Here is a 21,293-nt window from a genome sequence, read left to right as displayed (position 1 = left end):
GAAACATAAGATGTAAGTCAACAGGCCTAATGGTGATTGCTAACTCAGTCTTATCATGATTATGGCCTGCTATTGAATATCTTTTAAACTGTTCTGGCAGCTGTATCAGTGGGCAGAAGAATTCTAAATACACCACATGTGTTAAGCAGTTTTTTTTTGCACCGAGTATTTTTTTGTGGACTACGATTTGTTTGTAATGGACATTTCTTCCGCAAAAAAACACGTCTCACTAATTAACCAAAATGCAATGAAATATCTTAAGTGAATCCAGTTCATCATTGAGACATGTTGTGGTGGCACAGTGGTGAATGCACTTTACTATAGGTCCAGTGACCTGAGTTTGATTGCGGCCCACGGCTAACAACAATGGTGAACAATGTCTGAACCGGTCCTACCCTGCCCCTTCAACAACCTGCTTTGACCAGCGTGGTGAAGTATGGTCAAACAATCCCCATGACCGAAAAGGTGTGGGGAGGCCTTCATCCAGCAGCGGATCAACAAAGGGCTGTGAAAATTAAATAGTTCAATATTTAATTACTCCACCTGAATTGTGTTCATCTTATATCTCACAAAAATTTGGTGGCACACACCTGTAATCCAGCACTGTGGAGGCAAAGGTTGATGGATCACACAAATGTTGCAAACATCGTTTCCAATGGGCCTCGGTGTGCTGTACCCTGACTCGCCAGGAGGAGGTGGTACAGAAAAATGTTGACTAATCTCCATCTGTTCCATTTTTGTGGGATTGGTGTTGCTCCATCGCACATCTTGGCTTTTCTCCGCTTGTTCCGGTTTCCTCCCAAATGAAACATTTATAAATTGGCTGACAACATATTCATACATACTGTATAATTATATGCACCTCCGTGTATCATACTTATGTATGTTGAACTTCTTTTTCGCCATACGTAGCCAACCGTGCTAATCTGGGGGATTGTGCAACGATGCAGTTTGAATGACGCGATAAAAAAAACACTGATTATTCATTTTTATTTGGCATGTAAATTTTGTTTTAAGACCGTCCTATTTAATTGAAATTGCGTAGTAAACTGCTTTATAGATGGTATAATGTTGTATTATTAGCCCATAGAGATGTAAATTTAAAAAGTCAGCTTGACTTTCAAACGATACGTATGCGTATTGGAGACCAAATCATAAGACTGAAAGCACATTTTGTGAAACTCTCCTTGCAATGCTCAAGCTGGGTTCAATATTCAAAAGTGTACACTGATTTACAGTAGAATAACGTTTAAAGTATGGCATCTTGTGACTTAATTCAAATTTTAAATATGTGAGGCTGAATTGCACAATTAACGGAGTACACGATGTTCTGCTTGCATTGCATTGAAGGATTTTAATCATCTCCCAACACAAATATAATAGCAGTCATTACATAATTTCAAGAGGAATACCCTACAATGCTCTAAACTGTCAGTACAATCTGATTATTTTTTTTACATTAAAGAATTAAAGTGAGGGTTCATTGCAGCGTCAACTTCCAATTTACAAAATAACCTCGCTGTGTCTCAGGTTTTGTTAAGGAGGATTCTTATTTCAGATCTTTGACCAATAGCATTCGTGAGTATTAGGCTTCACATGCAAGGAAACAGTCACACTGAGGGAAAACCCCCAATTTTACAAAGCTATTTAACACTCAACACTGCCAACTCCTGGCCAGCTCACGGGCACAGCCTAAAATACCTGATATTCCCCAGGTATTCGTGAATATAATAACCAGGCTCAATCTCACTTGGAGTACAAGGTGTCATGAGATTGGGCCCATTTAGGGTGATTTAGTTAGAGGCAATTAAACATCTCAGCGATTTGTCAATATGTCTCAAGGAAGGTCGAATACATATATGTTTTTACTGGTAGGAACCACCTGGTTCCACCAGCCCACAGGGGATTATTGTGTCCGTCCGTCCGTCGTGCATCCAAAAATGGAAGGGGTGGGGCTGGGTGGAGAGGGGAGGGTGGGGAGGGGCTGGGTGCGGAGGGGAGGGTGGGGCTGGGTGGGGAGGGGCTGGGTGGGGAGGGTGGGGCTGGGTGGGGGGTGGGAGGGGTGAGGCTGGGTGGGGAGGGGCTGGTCACCCTGTGGTGCCCTTATAAAACTCAACGTTTAACCTACTCACGCCGGCTTGTGCCCGCCCTCACAGTCGGCCATATTTGCGGAATACACCACGCCGCCGTTGACCCTGGCCATTGACCGAGCAACCCAACGTTCCTACCAGCTCCCTCCGCAGGGATGTGTGTTTCTGTTAAAGTATTTTGTGGTTTTCAGAATGGCAGTCAGATGTAATTTGGCAATATCTTTGACTGCTGTCTATTATAAGATATATCATGGCAAATGCATGTGTAGTGACATTGAATGAGTCACTGTAGCACGTGGCGCTGGGAGATTGGTAGACAATGGAATTAGGGGTAGTAGCCCGTTCTACCAGTTGGACCCGTGGGCCAAGCCCGGAGCATTCTGGGGGATCCAGAAGGGGGCGTGGCCTAGGGCGGAGCCTGGTCACGCTGGGGAGAATAAAAGGCGAGCTCCGACTCACAGTCGGGGCTGCTGATATCGGGAATGGAACTCGTCATGTTGCTGTTGTCGTGGTCTTCGCCTCTTCAAGCTGTGGGTCTGGAAGCATGTTGGCTGTCCCGACCCTATGGCTGTGAGAGCCGGAATAAACAAGAGGGATAATTCCTCCTACTGGTGTCTCTGAATTAGTACACTACACGTGTATTCATGTCCCTGTTGGCTGACAACTCCAATAGTCATCTTATTTGATGCTGAATTGGCAGTAGTGCACAAACACACGTACATACAACTCAACACATTTGTCAATAACACTCTGGCCTTTAAAGAAAAGCATATATATAATAGGTGACATTTCGTTCAATGGCCCGTCTTCATAGCACATAAATAGGTTGGCCAGAGAGACAGAGTGGATAATAAGAGCTGGAGACTGCACCTAACACCATGGAGCTTGCTGGTAAAAAAAATTCTGATATGTTTTTTAATTGGCATATGAATAGTTACCAAATAGTAATTATTGGATAACAGACAAAACCTTCAATTAATGAAAGTATTGCTATTACCCTTTGCGTTTGAAGTGATCATCCAGAACAAGAAAATTAAGACCAAAGACACAAAGCCACCTCTGCAATATTGCTTACATTTTCAATTTAAATAGAATATGGTTGAAATAGACATAAGGTTGAAATAGAATAGTGTGAGTCTGAGTTTGTACACACTGTAGCCCCTTCGTTTCTCAATTGCTACCATTTACCATATACATACCTTACCTGACCATTTATCGCACACTACCTGATATATTTACATCAAGGTAAAGGTGCAGGCCTGAAATTAATTAATCGCACCACTGCTGGCAGAAGGGTCTGTATTACTGGAAGCTTTCGAGAACTTATCTGGAGAGGGGATATCTGAAACCTCACCATTGTTACAACTGCCACGCCAAGAGATGGAATCAGTGACCTCTGGATTGCAAGTCCAGTGTGTGATCTGTTGCACCACAACATACCTATATATACACACACATATACAATATCTAATTAGCACATATTAAATGGTGTTGACTGTCCAGAAAGATAATTATTTACAGCCAACCTTTTCTGCAGAGAAGTTTAAAAATGCAATTATCTCAACGATTACAACAGATAACAATGCTGTAGAGGGAAGCATGGTGAAAGTTGTGCATGGCTTAGTAAACAAGTCATAATAGCCAGCGTTAGAGCAATAATGCAGTCTCTTTGGAGATTGCTGGCAAGAGTTACAGAGCTCACAAATTAACGAATAATTTGTTGGCTTTTTATTCCATGTTTCTTTTTTACATTCATTACTGAATAACTATGACCATATGCCATATTTGTAAACAATTAATATTATACCGTATTATTAAACGTCTATACATATGATTAACTGCTGAATTGAAATGTGTATACCTTTTAGACATATATTATTTTCATACGAGCCAATTCATAAATTTGAGAAAAAAAAATATTCAATAGAACCCAGAGACCGAGTTTGTGAATTGTTAATTGAGATGCTTGTTGATTATACCAGCTGTTGTCAAAGGTTTTGACCCTATAAGCCACATACAAGTACCCTCATATGGCCACAAAACACACATGACATGGACGCATGCACTCTCTAGTGGCAGCAAAGCTCATTAGCTAAAACAGGCTTTTTTTAAAGAATGGAATTCTTTGACAAATTTAGGACTTTTGCCGAATTTTCCGAATCAAGTGCTCTTGCAGAGAGAGCTGAAGCACATCTCTACACCGCGGCTAGCGGTTGTAACACAACTCAGGGTGCAAGCGCTGAATGGTTCACGTGGTGTGGTCACATGGTTGGTTTCTTTGCACCAGTTGGCTGTGCACGTTTGAAGTTAGAAATACGCGAGAGAGCCCTGGGAGTTCTCTTGTCTGGCTCCACCGCCACAGGGGTGAGTGCCCGGAGCCACTCTCACTTCCACAGATATGATCTCTTTCAAATGAAGTTCGATTGAAAAGGATAGAAATTAGCTTTAACAACCCGGCAGTTGCATGTGGCTCGTGAGCCGAAATTTGGCCACCCCCGGCTTGGACTGAACATGCCAGGGATTACGTAATGACAAGCATTGGAAGTTACCTCCCTGCAAGTTGAGTGCAAACGCCAAACTTTGAAAAGTGGTTGACTACATATTCGTTGGGTCTTTCGGTAAAATATACGCTGCCAAGCTTGGTGGTGTCCATTCAGACGCTGACTTTCCGACAGACCTGTTCTTCACCTGAGGACGGCTGATTGCATTGTGGCCGAAACGTCGTGAGAATTGTATTTTATTATGTTTTATTTTTATTATTTTATTATTTCCCTTCTACGTGACTTTACCGAAAGAACCAAGACGAGGTTCAAAGAAAATAAAAAAAATAATAAATACAAAACTACGACGTTTCAATCGCAAGACAAGCGTTCGTCATCAGGAAGAAAACAAAACCTATCTACGTGACTTTACCGAAAGACCCAAAGAATATGAATTCCTGCAATCACGAAAGCTTTAAGTCAAGATTTGTTCTACTACATTTCGTGAGCGCCTACAAAGATGACCCTCAGCTTAGAACTCATCAGCCAGCTGGCCCATGAGCCAATTTGTTTATCGCACGGCTAATTCACTTTGACCGGATGAGTACATTTTAAATCTACAAAAACACGAGCTGATTAAACCTCGGAGTAAAGTAAAAAAACACTTTTAATCAAAACATTGTGAGAGATCTGAAAAACTTCCAGTGACTTAATAATTGCTATCCAATTTTACTGCTTATGTAAAATCAATAAGTGTATATATACAGGCAGCGTGCCTTCTGGTTCTTTGCTAGATAATTTATGGAGGTTCATAGATGAAACTATATTTTAGTCATCATCCTGAAGAGACTAGATGGCTTTGATTGCCATGATTTGTTTTGTAATTTAAATTAAGATTAAACCATTAAGTTTATGTTATCATTCACTGATCATTGCACATGTACATTTATACTGCATTTTGTTATTTTTAGTATAATAGAATTATTATTTTTTAAATAGAAAACAATAACCTAATGGTTACTCATTAACAATTAGAAATGTGACTGTCAGTGCAATTTTAGAGTGAGCTAAAAGCGAGCATTTAAAAGACTTATGCTGCTCTTTGTGATCCTATTTTTTTTTATGGGAGCGGTCAAAGGTGATGAGGTGAAATAATGAAACAAAATAGTGGCGCATTGTGTTACGCTATGCGGCACTGTTTACCGTATATCATTACCTATGACAGTACCGAGACTTATCTGGATGATGGCAAGTCACGAGTGGCCACATAACGCAAGCCTTAAAATGTTATCCACCTGTGATCCTCGCATGAGCTATGGTCATTCCCAGAGTACGGATAACCTTGAAGGGTTTGTTACGGTGTCCTGCATTTTGCAAGATAAAATAAAAATATGTAATGTTTACGGATTACGGTTTCGATCAAAAATAGTTTTTTGTATTTTTTGAGGGGGCTATAGGGCAGAGGTCGCAAATGGGTACCCGATACCCGTACCCTACCCGATACCCGGCTACCCGTACCCGGCCGGGTACGGGTACGGGTAGACCGTGAGTCACTGGTGAGTAACTGTTTGTCACTCATTTGCCAACGTCTTGTCTCTTCTCACAATTCAAGTTCCTAGAATCAACCCACCCGCGCCTGCAACATGGCTTCATCCCAGAGGTCGCAATCGGGTACCCGTACCCGTACCCTACCTGATACCCGGCCGGATGCGGGTAGATGGGTATTGGATAGGGTATGCGTACGGGTACCTGTTTGCGACCCTGGTGCGGCCGGGTACGGGTACGGGTAAGGAATCAAAACCCGTTTGCGATCTCTGGTATAGGGGTGGGGACTGGGCAACAGTGCTTACTGCACCGCATTATTAAACCTGCTGACCCCGGGTTTGATTGTCGGGCCGTGTCAAAAGTGCAGCGCTTTCACCAACCAGTACTGACCGGTGTGGTGAAGTATGGTCAAGCACGGCACAAAGAGGCCTTGATACAGCAGTGGTATGACAAAGAGCTGTACGTTATTAATTGCATTATTATTTAAATGTCATTATGCATGGTTATACAGTGTGTTAATTTAAGGCAGTAGGTGATAAAGCAATATATTTCAAAAATTGCTTTTTTTCAACACCACTGTTTTGAAGATATGTCCATAGCATTTATACTTTGTAGAAAAATTGTAGGTTTATTTCCTCAGAAAAAGTAAAGCGAATGCAAATATGTTGCGTGTACTAAACACCAAAATTTAAATTTCACAGTCTATGACATTTGATGTATTCCTTTTGAGTCAATTGCTGACATTTGCATGCACATTACTGCTTGTGAGACTTTAGCATGCTTCTCCTGAGCCTCTAGCATCACAGCGTAATGGTCACAGCACAGCAGACAAGGTTTGGTGGATCAAACAAACGTTGTGAAACTCCATTCTCGTGGGCGTCGAGATGTAATAGCCTGTCTTGCTAAGAGAACACAGTGCAAAAAATGTGGGCTTCACCTGTTCTATCGGTATGGGATAGAGTGTTGCTACCTTGCATGAGTGGATTGCTTGGCCAATGACACCTTAATATCTAGATGACTGCAGAGTTTGGGGGAAGGACTAGTGTTGTATTACATTTTTTTTTGCTTTGACGATGCTACAAAAAATGCAATTTTCACATATGTTACATATGATTTTCACAAAATTAAAGCTACCTGCTGCTATTATAAAATGACGGCGGGGGATCAGTGGCACCAATGGTATTTTGAGAATTGTATCCCTGGTCCAGCCCTCACCTGACTCACGCTGATCACCATCACCATGGTGAAATATGGTCACACAAGACCGATGTGGGCTGGGCAGTCCTTCATCCAGCAGTGGATTGACAAAGGGCTGAAATTTAAGACATCCGTTTTTATTTTATTTAAGAGAGGTGCATACATGTGCATTTCTCATGACCACACAATTGATATGTGTGCATATGCTGATTAACTAATATGACAACTGATGCAAACACGGAGATGCATGGGACGCAACTTTTTCAATGAATTGCTATCTTACATAAAGTGAGCCAGAATACTGTTACTGCATTAATTCTACGTGGATTGCATTTCTAAATTATCTGAACTACAGCAAGGATTCAGTAGACTGTGCTTCCATATACAATGGACAAAAGACGCTCGCAATAATTATTTCTTTAAGTTTAAAAGTGGTGGCAGTAAGTAAAAATTCGGTAATATTTCAGTGGATACCGTTGATTTGCTTCATTATCTAGCAACACATTTTCATTATGGTTAGGACACTGGAGTTGCAATTCGATATTCTGGCGTGAAAGTTGAAAAAACGGGCAAGCTTTTTCAATTACTCCCACCCTGTGGCCACCCAGCAGTGATTCGTGGGTACACCAGAGTTAGTCAATCGGGAGGTCACGTGTGGTACATTCACGTGTGAGTACTCAGACCTCTTCCAAGGTGTCTGGCCAGCATGGAAGAGTAGGCCAAGTGCCCTATAAAGGCGTTATCTCAAGCTCCCGATAGTGGAGGCCTTTCCGCCAGTAGCGTCATGAGCAAGACATTTCTGGACTGTACCTTCACGATAACCCCAAATCTTGGTGTGTGTGCTGTGACACTTGCAATGTTATGCGACCTATGCAGCCCTGCATACGTGCGGAATGAGCGGCTCTTTGGTGGCTCATAAACAAACACGAACCCTCCCCATCTTCCTACTTCACCGAAACCTCTCAACCTACCCCAGGGTATTGATCGGCACTTGAGCAATGTGCTATGTGGAAAGTGCTCTGCAGACGTGATTTACACTCTTGCCCCCCTCGATTATAATTGGAGATAGATGATTCATGGTATTTTTGAAGGGTTTGAGATTTTTACGTGTAAAGTGGATTGGAAAGTACAGAGCTCTACACGCACCCCCTACATGTGCACGCTCCCTGTGCTGCGTTTGTATTGCTCGGTGATCATTCTTACCTAGCCAGGGAGTATTGAATCACAAACAAATGACATGATTCCAAATGCCATTACGTTAACACACGCTAGCAATGCATTAGGAAAAAAACTAAATTGTTTTGCACAGTGCCCAGCTATCCTGCAGTTAGCAGAGATCCGGTATTATATAATTTTGATATTATTTGCCTGCGTGTCAGCAAAAACCTTCGACTTACAAAGCATTGCGTTTCTGTGATCACAGTGGGGATGCTGCGAGAGTGTAATAGACAGCACATTGCACTTGCAATAATCTAGAGGTTGCTGGCGCATTATTCTGGTGCGGCAGCAGTTTAATCAATGGCAAGTTTCTTAAATCTTCACTTCTGTCCTCCAAACAGCATAAATGGTGCGCCACAGTTCGTTGATCGGCAGGTCACTTCCGCATCTTCTTGGTTCTTTCGGTAAAGTCACGTAGAAGGGAAGTAATACAATAATAAAAATAAAACATAATAAAATAATTCTCACGACGTTTCGGCCACAACGCAAGCAGCCGTCCTCAGGTGAATACCAGGTCTGTCTGATTTTCAGACGCTGTCTCCCCGACAGACCTGGTCTTCACCTGAGGACGGCTGCTTGCGTTGTGGCCGAAAGGTCGTGAGAATGATTTTATTATGTTTTATTTTTATTTTATTACTTCCCTTCTAAGAAGATGAATCCCTGCAGTCAAGAAAGCTTTAAACTTCCACATCTTCCAAAATGTCTGGACCCTGTGGAACAGTTGGTAAAATAGCCCCTCGATCGAGGCTTTCTATAGAGCAATTGCAGGGCTGCACCTTTATCCAAATCCTTACCTATGACCACAGCATTTGATTTCCACACAAAGGATCAGCTTAGCATTCGGGCTTAATCCCTTTAATATTAAAGTGCCAGAAATGTTGCCATCCGAGATATTAAAAACCCCCTGTCTTGTGTTTCCTCACCACAAGATGCATTACAGTGTTTCATTGTATAATGTGAATTAATTATTTTTATATTATCCCTTTAACATTTCATTGGCTGTTGTAATTGTCATTTTACAAGAATAATTGTTGGAACTGAATTTTCCATTACAACGTCAACCTTCAAGTTCGGAGATCAGCTCATTATCAGTCTTCTCACTTCTCTTTTTAGTAATTTCGTTTTTTTTCAAGGCAATATATTTTTTGCGCGTACAATGTCAGCTGGAAACGGCACTACCGCTGCAGGCTCAACCCTCCTTCTACGTTCTCATAGTCACGTCAAAAGCTATTAGTTGGAGGGGGCTAAACTAAAATGTGAAAATTAATCAAATTAAGCGATGAGTGTCGCAGCCTTTCCTCATTTACACAGGGGGGGGGGGGGGGGTGAGAGCTGGGACAGAATGCCATTTCACGTTTAAGGTTTGCTAAAACAAAATCAAGATAGGCTGTATCCTGCCACCTCTGAGTTATTGTTTGCCTCCCAAATAAACAAGGTCATGCTCGTTGATTGCCGCTCGCATAAGTAGCATTTCTTGTGCCCTCGCATTTTAAACCTCTCCTATTTCTTCTGATTCCGTTCCGACGATGTACGTGAACCGGAAGAAAATATAAAATTACTTTATTGGTACCGAGGCTCCCACAAGGCCATGCGGGAGGGCGTGTGGCGCAGTTTGTCGCCAGGTGTCGTAGAGTGCGGTGGTCGTGTCGCTACAGTTCTCTGCGGTGAGTACAATGTCTTAAAAAACGGCGGCGTCATGCCTCTCTGAATAAAAGTAACGCTAAGATTCAGCGGTGAATGGGACCCACCCTGCAACTTGCAGATGTCTTGGAATGGGAAACGGGTTAAATGCAAGATAGTGTGTAGCTGTTGGGTAAACATCAAGATGCCTCGAGCCCAGTTGTACGAGAGTGGCCAATGGCTCTTAGCAAGGACTCTTTTCATGACATGAGCAAAGAGGACGGTTATGAAAGCCATTGCTCAACTCTGCCACGTGTTTTTGTATTCAATAGGGTTTCATAATTCAGCAGCAGTTTCACGTATTGCGCCGTAATAACAATTGGGCACACGTCTTTAAGTGGGGAATGAGGTAAATTATTTTCAAGTTCTGGACACGGATGGCACAACTGCACCACGGTAATTTGGAGGCAGGTGCAGGTGTGTGCACTTGTCAACGGACATGTTTAAAGGTTTTTTTAAATATCATAAATGACCAAGCAGGAAACACAGCCAGCAGAAAATGCAACGGTCGTTACCCTCGACACGAAATGTAAACAAATATGCCTGTAAAACCTAGTCAATGTATGTGTTCACAAAAAAAACACTGCTTTTAAATGAAAGCATTTATACTTTCATTGTCGATGCTCTGCCAAATCAATTGGTCGTTCTATTCTTGTTTCGTTAACTTTAAAATCTTCTTAACAGCTAATATTGTTCTGGTATCTAAAGAGTATGTGAAGTTGTTATCATAATATTGCAGTAGTGTCAGGAAGAAGTGGTGGTGGAGTTATAAGCACACTGCACGATGAACCTGATGATCCGAGTTTGATTCCTGGCCATGACTAACATCAGTGACGAGCGATTATTGAACAGGTACAGGCCTTTAATCCACCCCCACCCAAAAATATTCATCAATACACATTGACCACATAGTTGAGGTACGGTCAAACAAACCCCATAACGGACACAATGTGGGGATGCCTTCATTCAGCAGTGGATAGACAAGAGGCTGTAAATACATTTTTATTAAACTTCTTCAATTCTGAGCGAGTCATGGACAAATATGTGTTTCTCAAGTGTGATGCCAATGAGAGAGCATTTATTACCAATTATGACAAATACTGTGCCCCTACAAATGACCCCTTTTCAGGATTGCAAAGGAATTATGATGCCAACAGTCACAGACAGCCATTCTAAACAATTATAATGCGATCGTCTGTAACATACAGCCTCCATTAGCAAATGCCATACTTAGTGCTCTTTCAGGAATATAAAACCTAACAAGTTGTTGGAGTGTGAATGGTAGGTATTGAGCTTATAATCTGTGGTGAAATATTACTTGGGGGCAGTACAAGTGGTAACGCTTGTGGTCTCACAGAAAGGTAGGGCTGGGTTCGATTCCCAATTCAGGTGCCTCTGTGTGGAGTTTCTATGTTCTCCCTCTGTTATTTATGGGGTTTTGCTCTGGGTTCTCCGGTTTCTTCCCATTGCAAACAAAAAAAAACATTGTACAATATAACTGGAATTACTCAAACGTCCCAATGCTGATGACATAACCTGCAAATTGTTAAATCGGGATTGCAAATAGCAACATCGCCCAACTACTGTGAAAACCGGGCAGGACCCTCCTGGAAAAAAAAGTTTTGTGACTGCAGAGTGAGCCTTTCCTGGGTAAACAAGTGCGAACAATACCTGCAGTCGTAATGCAAACAAAAAACATAACTCTGATAATGTGCACTGTCCTTGAAGTTGATCGGTCCACACCCGAGACAGCTTTCCTTAGAGCCTAGTCTCACATGGGTTGGACCAGATGACGCCAAAAGGCACACAACTCAAAGACAATGCACCATCATAGAATGAGAGCTCGGGGTTAGCATTTAGATTTGCCAGTAAAAAATATGATAATTTGTTTTTTACCCTTCTATCTGGCAACAAAACTGACACCTTTTTTACAAGGAGTCATGTTTGCATCAACTTTAAGGACAGTGCACATTATCAGAGTTATGTTTTTTGTTTGCATTATGACTGCAGGTATTGTGGTCTATGCAAAACATGACTCCTTGTAAAAAAGGTGTCAGTTTTGTTGCCAGATAGAAGGGTAAAAAAACAATTATCATATTTTTTACTGGCAAATGAGGTTCCAATGGTGTAAGTGCAAACAAATTTAAATATAATAAAAACAAAATTGCTATATACCACAATACAAAAAAAAACTGTCTGTACTGTTTAATGACAAATAAAATGTAGTTTTTTTCTAAAATCATATTTATATACACATAATATAACAGCCACTTTTGTTTTAGGTTTCTACCATGAATATACACTGGATAAGTACTACTTTTGTGTTCTGCTCAATGAAATGTATTGAAGCTGGCTGGTGGCAGAATATTATTATTATTATATTATTTGATTTATGATGATTGTGGGATTTATATTGGTGTGGGATTTTCTAATTTATTTATTTTTGTACACACTTGTCCTGATCATGACAAATGTTGGCTTGGTAAATTATACCGATATACAAATACTCGACAGTTTGATCAAGTGTTGTTGCTGCCTATACTGCATATGCACAACACCCATACAGAGAAACTCATAATTATTGTATTATACAGCACACACGTTTCATTTTCAAAATCATCTTTAACATTGCCAGCACTGCTTGCTCCTGTGTTTCATCAGAACATTGCATTATTGATGTTCAAAAATGGTAAATTTCCCATGTGTAACCTCCTAGCAGGGGATGATGGATAACACACTGCACTTCAACGGTTCGATCTCTTGGTGTGCCAGATAAAACAATGGGCAGGTTTCTAAAATCCACCCCCATCTGTCCACCCCACAGTAAAAATTGATCTGCAGGTTGGGTGTGGTTTGATAAAGAATGGCCACTCTTACTTCTTCCAAGACACCTTCCTACGACAGAAGAGTACGGCAAACATAAAAAAACAGCTCTCTAGGTCTCTCGCCAGTGGAAGCCCTTCTGCTAGTATTCGCATAAATGTATGTGGGACTTGAACTTTTTTCCTGAAGCATCCATTTTCATGCCAGCACTATTTAGAAAGTGCAAACATTTCAAAAGTTCCGAACTAACATGTGGAAGTAATTTCTGTTGCTGTTAAATTATTTAAACCATGGGGCGGCACAATATTCGACTCCTAAGACCACATGTGGCCCATGGAGCAATTAAAGTTGTGTACCGCAATTTAAAGTATGACATACAGCAGCAGCAATTAGATGGGGTTTCCACACGAGGTATATGGTCGAGTGTATATGAGTGTGCATAACAAACATGGAGCGGAAGCGGTGATCCAATGTATAGCGGATTGTGCTATGAACACTCTGATCTGAATTTGATTCCCAGTCACGGCTAACATCAACGGCAAGGGATACATCCACCAATCCATGGCCCCCAAACCTTCACCAACCTGCACTGACCAGTGTGCTGAATTACAAACAACCCCATGACTGGCATTAGCGTGGGAAGGCCTTCATCCAGCAGTGGATTGACAGAGGGCTTTAAGTTGTTATTATGAGTATGTACAAGATATAAGAGAATGTATGCCCGGAATGCAATGCTTGTGAATGGAATGGTGTCCTTGCTTCTCATTAGCATCTGTCGTGCTCGGCTGCTTGTGCCAAGTTAAGTGAGGGTTATAAATAACACTGGCAATGATAACACAAGCATGGCTATACAGAAAGCACATGGAACCGTTAGGACTTTGGCAAACAGTCGGTGACATAAATCCCACAGAGTAGAATGCATGACCACGAAAGTGACATATTAATGATCTGTTGTTTAATGGGTCAGGTACACCGCAGCAAAGGATGAGCTTATCTGAATAAAACACAGGCTTGTGGCGTTATTAATAATATTATAATTATAATTTACAGTACTGTCAATCCACTGCTGGATGAAGGCCTCCGCCATGCTGCGTTGGTTGCAGAGTTTGTTTAACCCGACCTCACCACCGTGGTTCGTCACGTGAGAGGGCCGACCTACGGGATTGGAATCGAACTGGGTGGAGTATTAAGGAGAGCGATGGAGGTGAGGACGACAAAAGAGCGTGGCAGCAATACAGCAAATATCGCGGTGTTTCTTCCGCGGCGTTACCTGTATATGATGCAGGCACTTTTGCGGCAAGCATCACAGTTGGTCATATCCTGTCCAGAACGATATGATCTGCTGCAACAAAGCAAAACGCACATCTTTAGCAATTGGGCACAACTCTGCTCTTTTTAAAAGCGGTGATTCTGGAAGGAACTGGTCCGAGGGCAGGAGCTATTTAACGGCGATACAAAATGCTTTCGATCATTTGTTTACTTTGTACATCAAGCAGACCTTGCAACCAAATGCAGTCAAAGGCACAGAGAGAGACAGAGGAGAGTAGAGAGTAAAATCAATAATGTAATAATCCCACAAATTGTATCAGGTGTTTAGTCGCTGCCGAACACCAACTCATTTTGGCCATTAAAATCCTATATTTATATATTGTTATTATCATTTTATAATTGGCAGATGCGAAAAATACAATGTTGCGTTTGCAGAAAAGGATATATTAACATCCGTATTGCTGGATAGATATATAGTGTCTAATTGCAACCGCATATGAAGACGCTGTACAAAACAGTGGAACGTGGGCATCCTAAGCAAAGGAGGCATATTTACTTATTAATGTCTACAGAGAGACGGAGACAGTCACTCATTGGTTTAAGAATAGAGGAAGGTCTTGAGGCTGGACCTGAACAGGGGCAGTGGGTCAACAGCAAAGGATCGCCAGGGGTGCCAGACGATGGAGGCAGCAGATGAAAAACAGTGGCCTTACACTAAAACATCATGAGCAGAACTTTGTTCTGTCTCTCCGCATACAAATCGACACATATGTCTTGGTTCATCAGCCTTTCCCTGGGCCAGTGTTAACCTTCTATGCGTCACCAGCCATGAGGCTTGTAAAACAAATGCTGCCCATTTGCCAGACATTATTGGCAAGAGTACTCCTAATACACCATGGGACCGCCTTCAATGCAGGGAGTAATACCTACACGTACGTTGTGTCGATTAGGAAAGGCAGCACTCACCCTTCCTTGTGGGCCTGTACGCGCTCGAGCTCCTGAATGACGCTGAGCAGCAACTTGATGGTATCCTGGCTGGCTCTGAGGACCTCCTCCAGGGTCCGCAGTTTCTTGCGTAGCTCCTCCACCTCCTCCCACGAGCCTTGTAGGTCTTTATTGCTGCCTTGTCTCTCCTCGGTGGACTGGTGGCTCTGCTGCTGCTGCTGCGTTACATTATCCCCCCCGGCTGTCGATGACTGGTCTTTCAAACTTCCTCTCGCTTGTCGACTTGGATTGTGCTTTGGGTCCTCGTCGTTGTCGATTGTAATCAGCTCGTTCAGATTGTGATCCTTGCGCAGATCCGGCGGACAGTCATTCTTACAGGGTGATCGATTTCCCGTGCCAAAAGCCACTCTATTTGGAGACGAGAGATTATTGGCCTCTCCTTTAATCGCTAATGATTCAGGAGTTTCCACCTTGAAGTCGTGTTGAATGATTAACTTTTCTGCAGACAGTTTTTGAAAATTCAGCAGTTCTTCTGATAATATCAGCGGGTGCTCTATGGGTTGTCTTGCTATTCTTGTTTGTGAGGGAGCCATGTGGGATGTGAGTGTTGTGATTTGTTCAAGCACAGCGACTGCCAGTTCTGTTGCTGTTGTTTGCCTTTTATCATTCTCGGCATCGACAGATAGGGCTTTATCTGATTCTGAATGTAATTCTTTGCTTGGTTTGATGTGTTCTTCAGTTCCACCTGACCCTACCCCATGTGTGCCTTTTTCATTTTGAGCGGAGGAGGCCTGCTTGTTTTTAGAACGCGGCGAGTTGACGGCGTTTTGATCAGCTTGACCGCATCCTGCAGAAATTTCAGTCTTCTCTGACAAGTTATTAAGACGTCGCGACGTCTGCTTTGGCTCCTGACAGCCGGGGGGCTTGAAGTCATCGCTTTCCGTGCGGACGGACACATTCTCCTCGATTCCAACCTGCCGTTCGGCTGAGTGGTGCACGATTGCAACCTGGATAGAGTTGGAGCACACTTTGGTCGACTTCACCCCGTGTCTCGACGGCACCGTCAGAGCCTGGCGCTTGATCCAGGGGGACGTCTGAATTGCCGTCGATTTGAGAGCCTTCGAGGGCTCAGCGAGCTGCAGTGGGCAAGAAGACACAGGCATAGGTGGAGTGGCAACATGCGTACGGATGCCCGGTAGCTTCGGGGCGGCCCGCTGTGCCGCGCCCCCCCCCAAATCGACCTCCACGTGGCACTCCACCTTCACGTCCGACACGTCCTTGAAGCGCACCTGCTGCACTTTGCTGCGCATCTTGGTGGCCGTGGCCGTGGCTGCTGCTGCTGCGGCGGCGGCGGCGGCGGCGGCGGAGGCGACAGCTCCCCGTCTCTGCTCTTGCTCGAGCAGCAGCTGGCTGGCGGACTTGAGCACGGCAGGACGAGCCGTCACAAACACGGGTCCCAGGCGGGACGGCGATGGGACTCGGACGCCTTCTCTGCTGGCCATGCTTGTTGGGGGGGGTCGGGGGGGGCGCGCGCTACAACGGTGTTCACCGTCGGGCACTTGCCACTGCAGCCCATCGCATCTTGGCTTTGTCACATCAAAGCCACTGAAAGTGTCTTCGCAAAATCGTTCAACGGGTGACGCTTTCCAAACCCTTTGCTAGAGCGGACAACGTTACGTACGGATATATACGCATAGTTTTTAGACTTTTCCACGCGCGGTGCTGTGGACATGATAATGTTTTGTCTCGTAAAAATGTACGGGTATAAATATTTTGTCATCGTTATCGTTACTTTCACTTCATGTTTTCACGTGTGCCTAGAAAATTGGATTCTAAGCCATCCCCAGCCCCAGTTGGTTTAATAGTTATGATTTCTTCCAGTAGAGGGTGCACATGAATCATGGGGGTCAGCACGTTGAGAGACCGGCCGCTACTTCTGACTTTGTTTCATCACAATTTGACGCTTTACACACCACGGGCAGGACAAGAGGCGTCAGCATTTTAGACGGGGCGATGGGGGGATATTACTAAACATTGCCGTGGAAATCCTGAGGCCAATTGCCCTTTTGGCTGTAAATCCATTCGTGGCATAATTACGTTCACCGATCAATTCCTGGGACTGCAGCATAGACTATACACAACGCATTTATAATTTAGTGAACTTAAACTTATTCACCAAAAATACATACACACGCACACACGTGCACGCATGCTCAAACACGCTGGGTGGTTGGTATATTAGCAAATTAAATGAGTGCATACATTGAAAGTCTTATGAAATAATACTTAACATCACAAGAATAATAATACGAATTAACGTATATTCAAAATCCGACTTTGCCCGCAACAACCAGCAATTACAGTACTGCTCACGTGAATCAAAACACACCGGTAAGCGTACTCACTTTTTCAAGTGACTGCAGTCCACATATGCCATATTGCATGGCACAAAACCAAATGCTGAGAGCACCTCCACACCCACCCACACCCCCAATAAAAAAAAACCACCCCCACCCCCCCACCAAGTTTTTTTTTATCTCACGTTTCCCTTTTTCAAGTAAACAAGCCCTCTCTTCTTTGGCAGCCCGATGATCTTGACCTTAACGCAGACCGACCCTCTCGTTCCGCCGTGACAGCATCCATTCATACCTCAGTGCACCGTGTACAGTAATCCATGGCGATGCTGCGTCGGGGACATCGAAGCCACCTTCAGAGGAGTCCACGGAGCAGCAGCAGCAGTAGTAGCAGCAGCAGCAGTCGCTGGCGTAGCGCTCAAGTGTAAATGGCTGTGTGGTGGAGCAGCAGCAGCAGCAGGAGGAGCAAGCCAGTGCTGGGTAACTTCCCGGAGACGTTCGCCAGGAGGCACTTGAGCCAACCGGGCGTGCGCGAGTGCGTGGTCCATGTGACCCGGCGCTGTGCAATCCCTTTTCCCCGTTATTTCCCTCCCAGCGCTGCGCTCCCTAGACCGCATCGGCCGTGAGCCAGGTCGAATTTGAACGGGATCAGCTTCGCGTTAGGCAGATTACAAGCACGTCTCTCTCCCCCACACCCCCCATTGCAGATTGCGCCTAGGTGGGTAATTATAGTCCCGTGAAGAGCAGCGTGCGATCTGTGTGAGGTGAATGCGGATCTGCTAATCGTTACGGTGGGGGTGTGTTGAGTTGAGAAGGATGGGGTGGTGGTGGTGGTGGGAGGGCTGCGTTTCGGAGTGAGAATGTGGGGATGGAGGGGGCTTTGGCATCGTACCATGGCATCATGTTAGCTCCCCCCCCACGCTCCCCACCCCTTTCCTTCAGAATGATTAATGGCTCGTGTTGTCTACGTTAAATCCTTGCAACATCGTTTTCGGCAGGTGTTTTTTTTAAAAAAGCTATCTTTTTTCCTAAAGCGCGCAAGAAATATTTGATAATCAATTCCATTAAAAAATTAATGCATTTTATATCAATGCATGCATTCACTTGCTATTTTTTATTTTTGTTCACTTCCATGAAGCTTAATCATCCTGATGATGACGATCGCTTGTGTTGTGATCGAAACGTCGTAGTTTATTTTTAGTTTTTGTTCAACCTATCTACGTGACTTTACCGAAAGACCCAAAGAATATGATGAATTTTTGCAGTCACGAAAGCTTTAAGTCAAGATTTAAACTGTACTCCTCATGCAAATTTGCGAGGGCTTGTTATGTGGCTTATATTAAAAATTTCCAGTCTATGTGAGAAAACCCCATCAATATCCTTGATCAAATCAAGACATCACACGTCAGGGCCGCGTGACAGCCCTTGGCAAACACACGGAGATGTAGGCTCAGTGCAGGCTGCCTTTGTGCCCTCAGGCTTGCTAACCTTATTGGCTTGACACTCCATCTGCATGAGAGTCTTCTTATACAACAAAATAACCCGATATATATAATAAGTATAACCAGTAAAAACAAAGTTTTTCACTATAAATCCTTTATATGCGTGGCGGCTAGAGTCCTCTCGTCCTCTGGCTTGAGATGGCTGCCACCTATGAGTCAGATGATTGTCTGCCAGTATTAAGCAATTGGTAATTAAATATTGAATTTGTTTTCCCTAAACAGTGTAAAATTTTGGAATTTTTTTTCACGAACATTAATTGTCCCGCACAACGAGTCTGTGTGCAAAATGTCAGCTCGATTGGATCACGGGAAGTGGGTTAAAAAACGACCGAAAGATTTGCACGGTCGTAAGCAAGCAAGCAAGCACGCAAGCAAGCAAGCGAACTTAATATAAAGGATTTAAAAAACAGAATAAGTAGTTCAGCACCGATAAAATGCACTTAAATATATCTCATGCACATATTTTTGAGGTCCAAAAAATGTGTATGCGTGCGTGGAACCAAAACAGTGCAGCAAAAGCGCAGCATAACACACTTTTACACTTTGACGGATCACATGCTGAGCTTAAATGTGAGCACTGCCGCAGGCGTCACAGGCATGTTGCTGCGCACTGCTATTACAGGTCAGGCAAATACACTTAAGCCATTCCTGTCCGAAGCATCACAATATCCCCCATGCTACTCTCCGTAGAGATATGAGAAGCTTGGGCAGAGGATGGCTGACACTGTGATTCCTCAAGGAATTCTGTGCTCCTCTTACAACGTACAACAATTTTACTGGGGCGGGCGGGGGGGTGACAGGAGACAGGGAGGGAGTGCAGGAGTTGGGGTCTGATATTATAAAGGTAACCACTTGCAACGATGTCTTTGGACATGAAGGGAAATACGTTATTTCTCCAGTCGTTCTGAATTGGCAGCACGTCAGCAGACCTGCCATTACTATTTCTCTAAGCCCAGCATAAAATTGAAAATGTAACTTGCTTTGTTCTTTTTGAGACCACGTCTGCATTTCAGCCATGATGTGGTTTTCACTTTGCTAAAACACGTAAAAGCACCGTCGTATCTGCATAGCTTTGCGCTGCAAGAAATGCGGCGCAGTCGGTATAACTCTAGGTTAAATGTTTTCACTTTGTTGCACCCTGTTACAACCCGTGTCGCCATCCCAATGACACGTGTCTATTGTGTGCACGTATGTATGTTGAACTTCTTTCGTACCATACGTATCCAATCGTGCTAATAGGAGGTGCGATTACAACTTTCCAGTGTTTAAACATTTATTCTCACACAGACATCCTTCCAAGATTCCCATCTGTGTCAGCCGAAGGCTGTTCACTGTCTTTATTTATTCTAATCGACACTCCCAGGTATTTGTCACTTTTCACAGAGTGGCTGTAGTTTCTGCTATGCATGCAGTGGGACACCAGATCAGTTTAGGTCGTTGTCGGGAATTTGTGTGTGTGTGTTTAACATTAGACACTTCGATCTGCATGGCATGTGAAATTGAAACAAATGTTGCATCGAAATGTAATATGATGTCGACACCTAAGCAATGATGTTCACGTTGACATTATTGCTTTAAGCCATGTTGTTGAAAAATATTATAGGCTCACATGTTAGACAGCTTTTCTCATGCACATCTGTTGCTGCTTTGGGACTGTTTGAAGATAGCAGATGTCGCACACTCGCTGGTGATACATACGACTTTAGAACAGTGCAATTCAGTAGTTAAATTCTGCTCCTGTTCTGGTGATTCAAGCCAGTTGTATATTTAAATTATTATTGTTAAAACATTAATGGTTGCATTGCACCTCGACTTTTTATTGCCACAGGGGATGGAATTTGTTTTGTCGACACACTCCATTATTTAGAATACATGTTTAACATATATATTTGAAACATACCTATGTACTACACATGTGGATGCTGCTGCGCCGTAATGGTCAGCACATTGGACTTGCAATCCAGAGATCGCGAGCTCTCGATTTAATCTCCCAGACCGGCAGTTGCTACAATGTGCACGTTTTATCTTTTTAAATCTCCCACCTCTGTCCGACCAGCAGTTAAAATTATGATTCCGCAGTCGATCAGCAGGTTGCGTGCGTGTTGGGGTAAAGTATAGCTGCTCTTCTCACTTCTTCCGAGATGTGCATCCAGCATGGAAGAGTCGGGCCACATACCCCCCAGAGGGCTC

The 21,293-nt window shown here is 43.4% G+C and overlaps 3 protein-coding genes across 5 annotated transcripts in view; 1 reads left to right on the top strand and 2 right to left on the bottom strand.

Annotated features, from left to right (window-relative positions):
- The window catches only part of LOC133345554 (inhibitory synaptic factor 2A-like), a 29,540-nt gene extending 11,121 nt beyond the window's left edge, over positions 1–18,419 (bottom strand). Inside the window, exons 1-4 of one of the 3 annotated variants that reach the window (XM_061556439.1) lie at positions 17,653–17,685; positions 16,537–16,750; positions 15,269–16,383; positions 14,304–14,375 (exon numbers count right to left, since the gene is read on the bottom strand). In XM_061556439.1, the coding sequence (XP_061412423.1) occupies positions 14,304–14,375; positions 15,269–16,383; positions 16,537–16,750; positions 17,653–17,684 (1,433 nt within the window). In that variant the 5' untranslated portion in view covers position 17,685. Of the gene's footprint in view, positions 1–14,303; positions 14,376–15,268; positions 16,781–17,652; positions 17,686–17,896 lie in introns of those variants that run through there. The other 2 variants (XM_061556437.1, XM_061556438.1) reach the window with 2 other exon arrangements.
- Positions 1–21,293, bottom strand: part of LOC133345555 (conopressin/neurophysin-like) — a 559,395-nt gene that overhangs the window by 63,812 nt on the left and 474,290 nt on the right. The gene's annotated exons all lie outside the window — the stretch shown is intronic.
- LOC133345551 (dedicator of cytokinesis protein 1-like) overlaps positions 1–21,293 on the top strand; it is a 209,175-nt gene that overhangs the window by 82,887 nt on the left and 104,995 nt on the right. The window lies entirely within an intron of this gene.

The sequence above is a fragment of the Lethenteron reissneri genome, chromosome 22 (assembly GCF_015708825.2).
Source record: "Lethenteron reissneri isolate LAM-NWPU_2019-01 chromosome 22, ASM1570882v1, whole genome shotgun sequence".
In the NCBI taxonomy this organism is placed as follows: domain Eukaryota; kingdom Metazoa; phylum Chordata; class Hyperoartia; order Petromyzontiformes; family Petromyzontidae; genus Lethenteron; species Lethenteron reissneri.
Note: the sequence above shows the minus strand (reverse complement) of the source record. Positions and strands in the feature narration are given on the sequence as shown.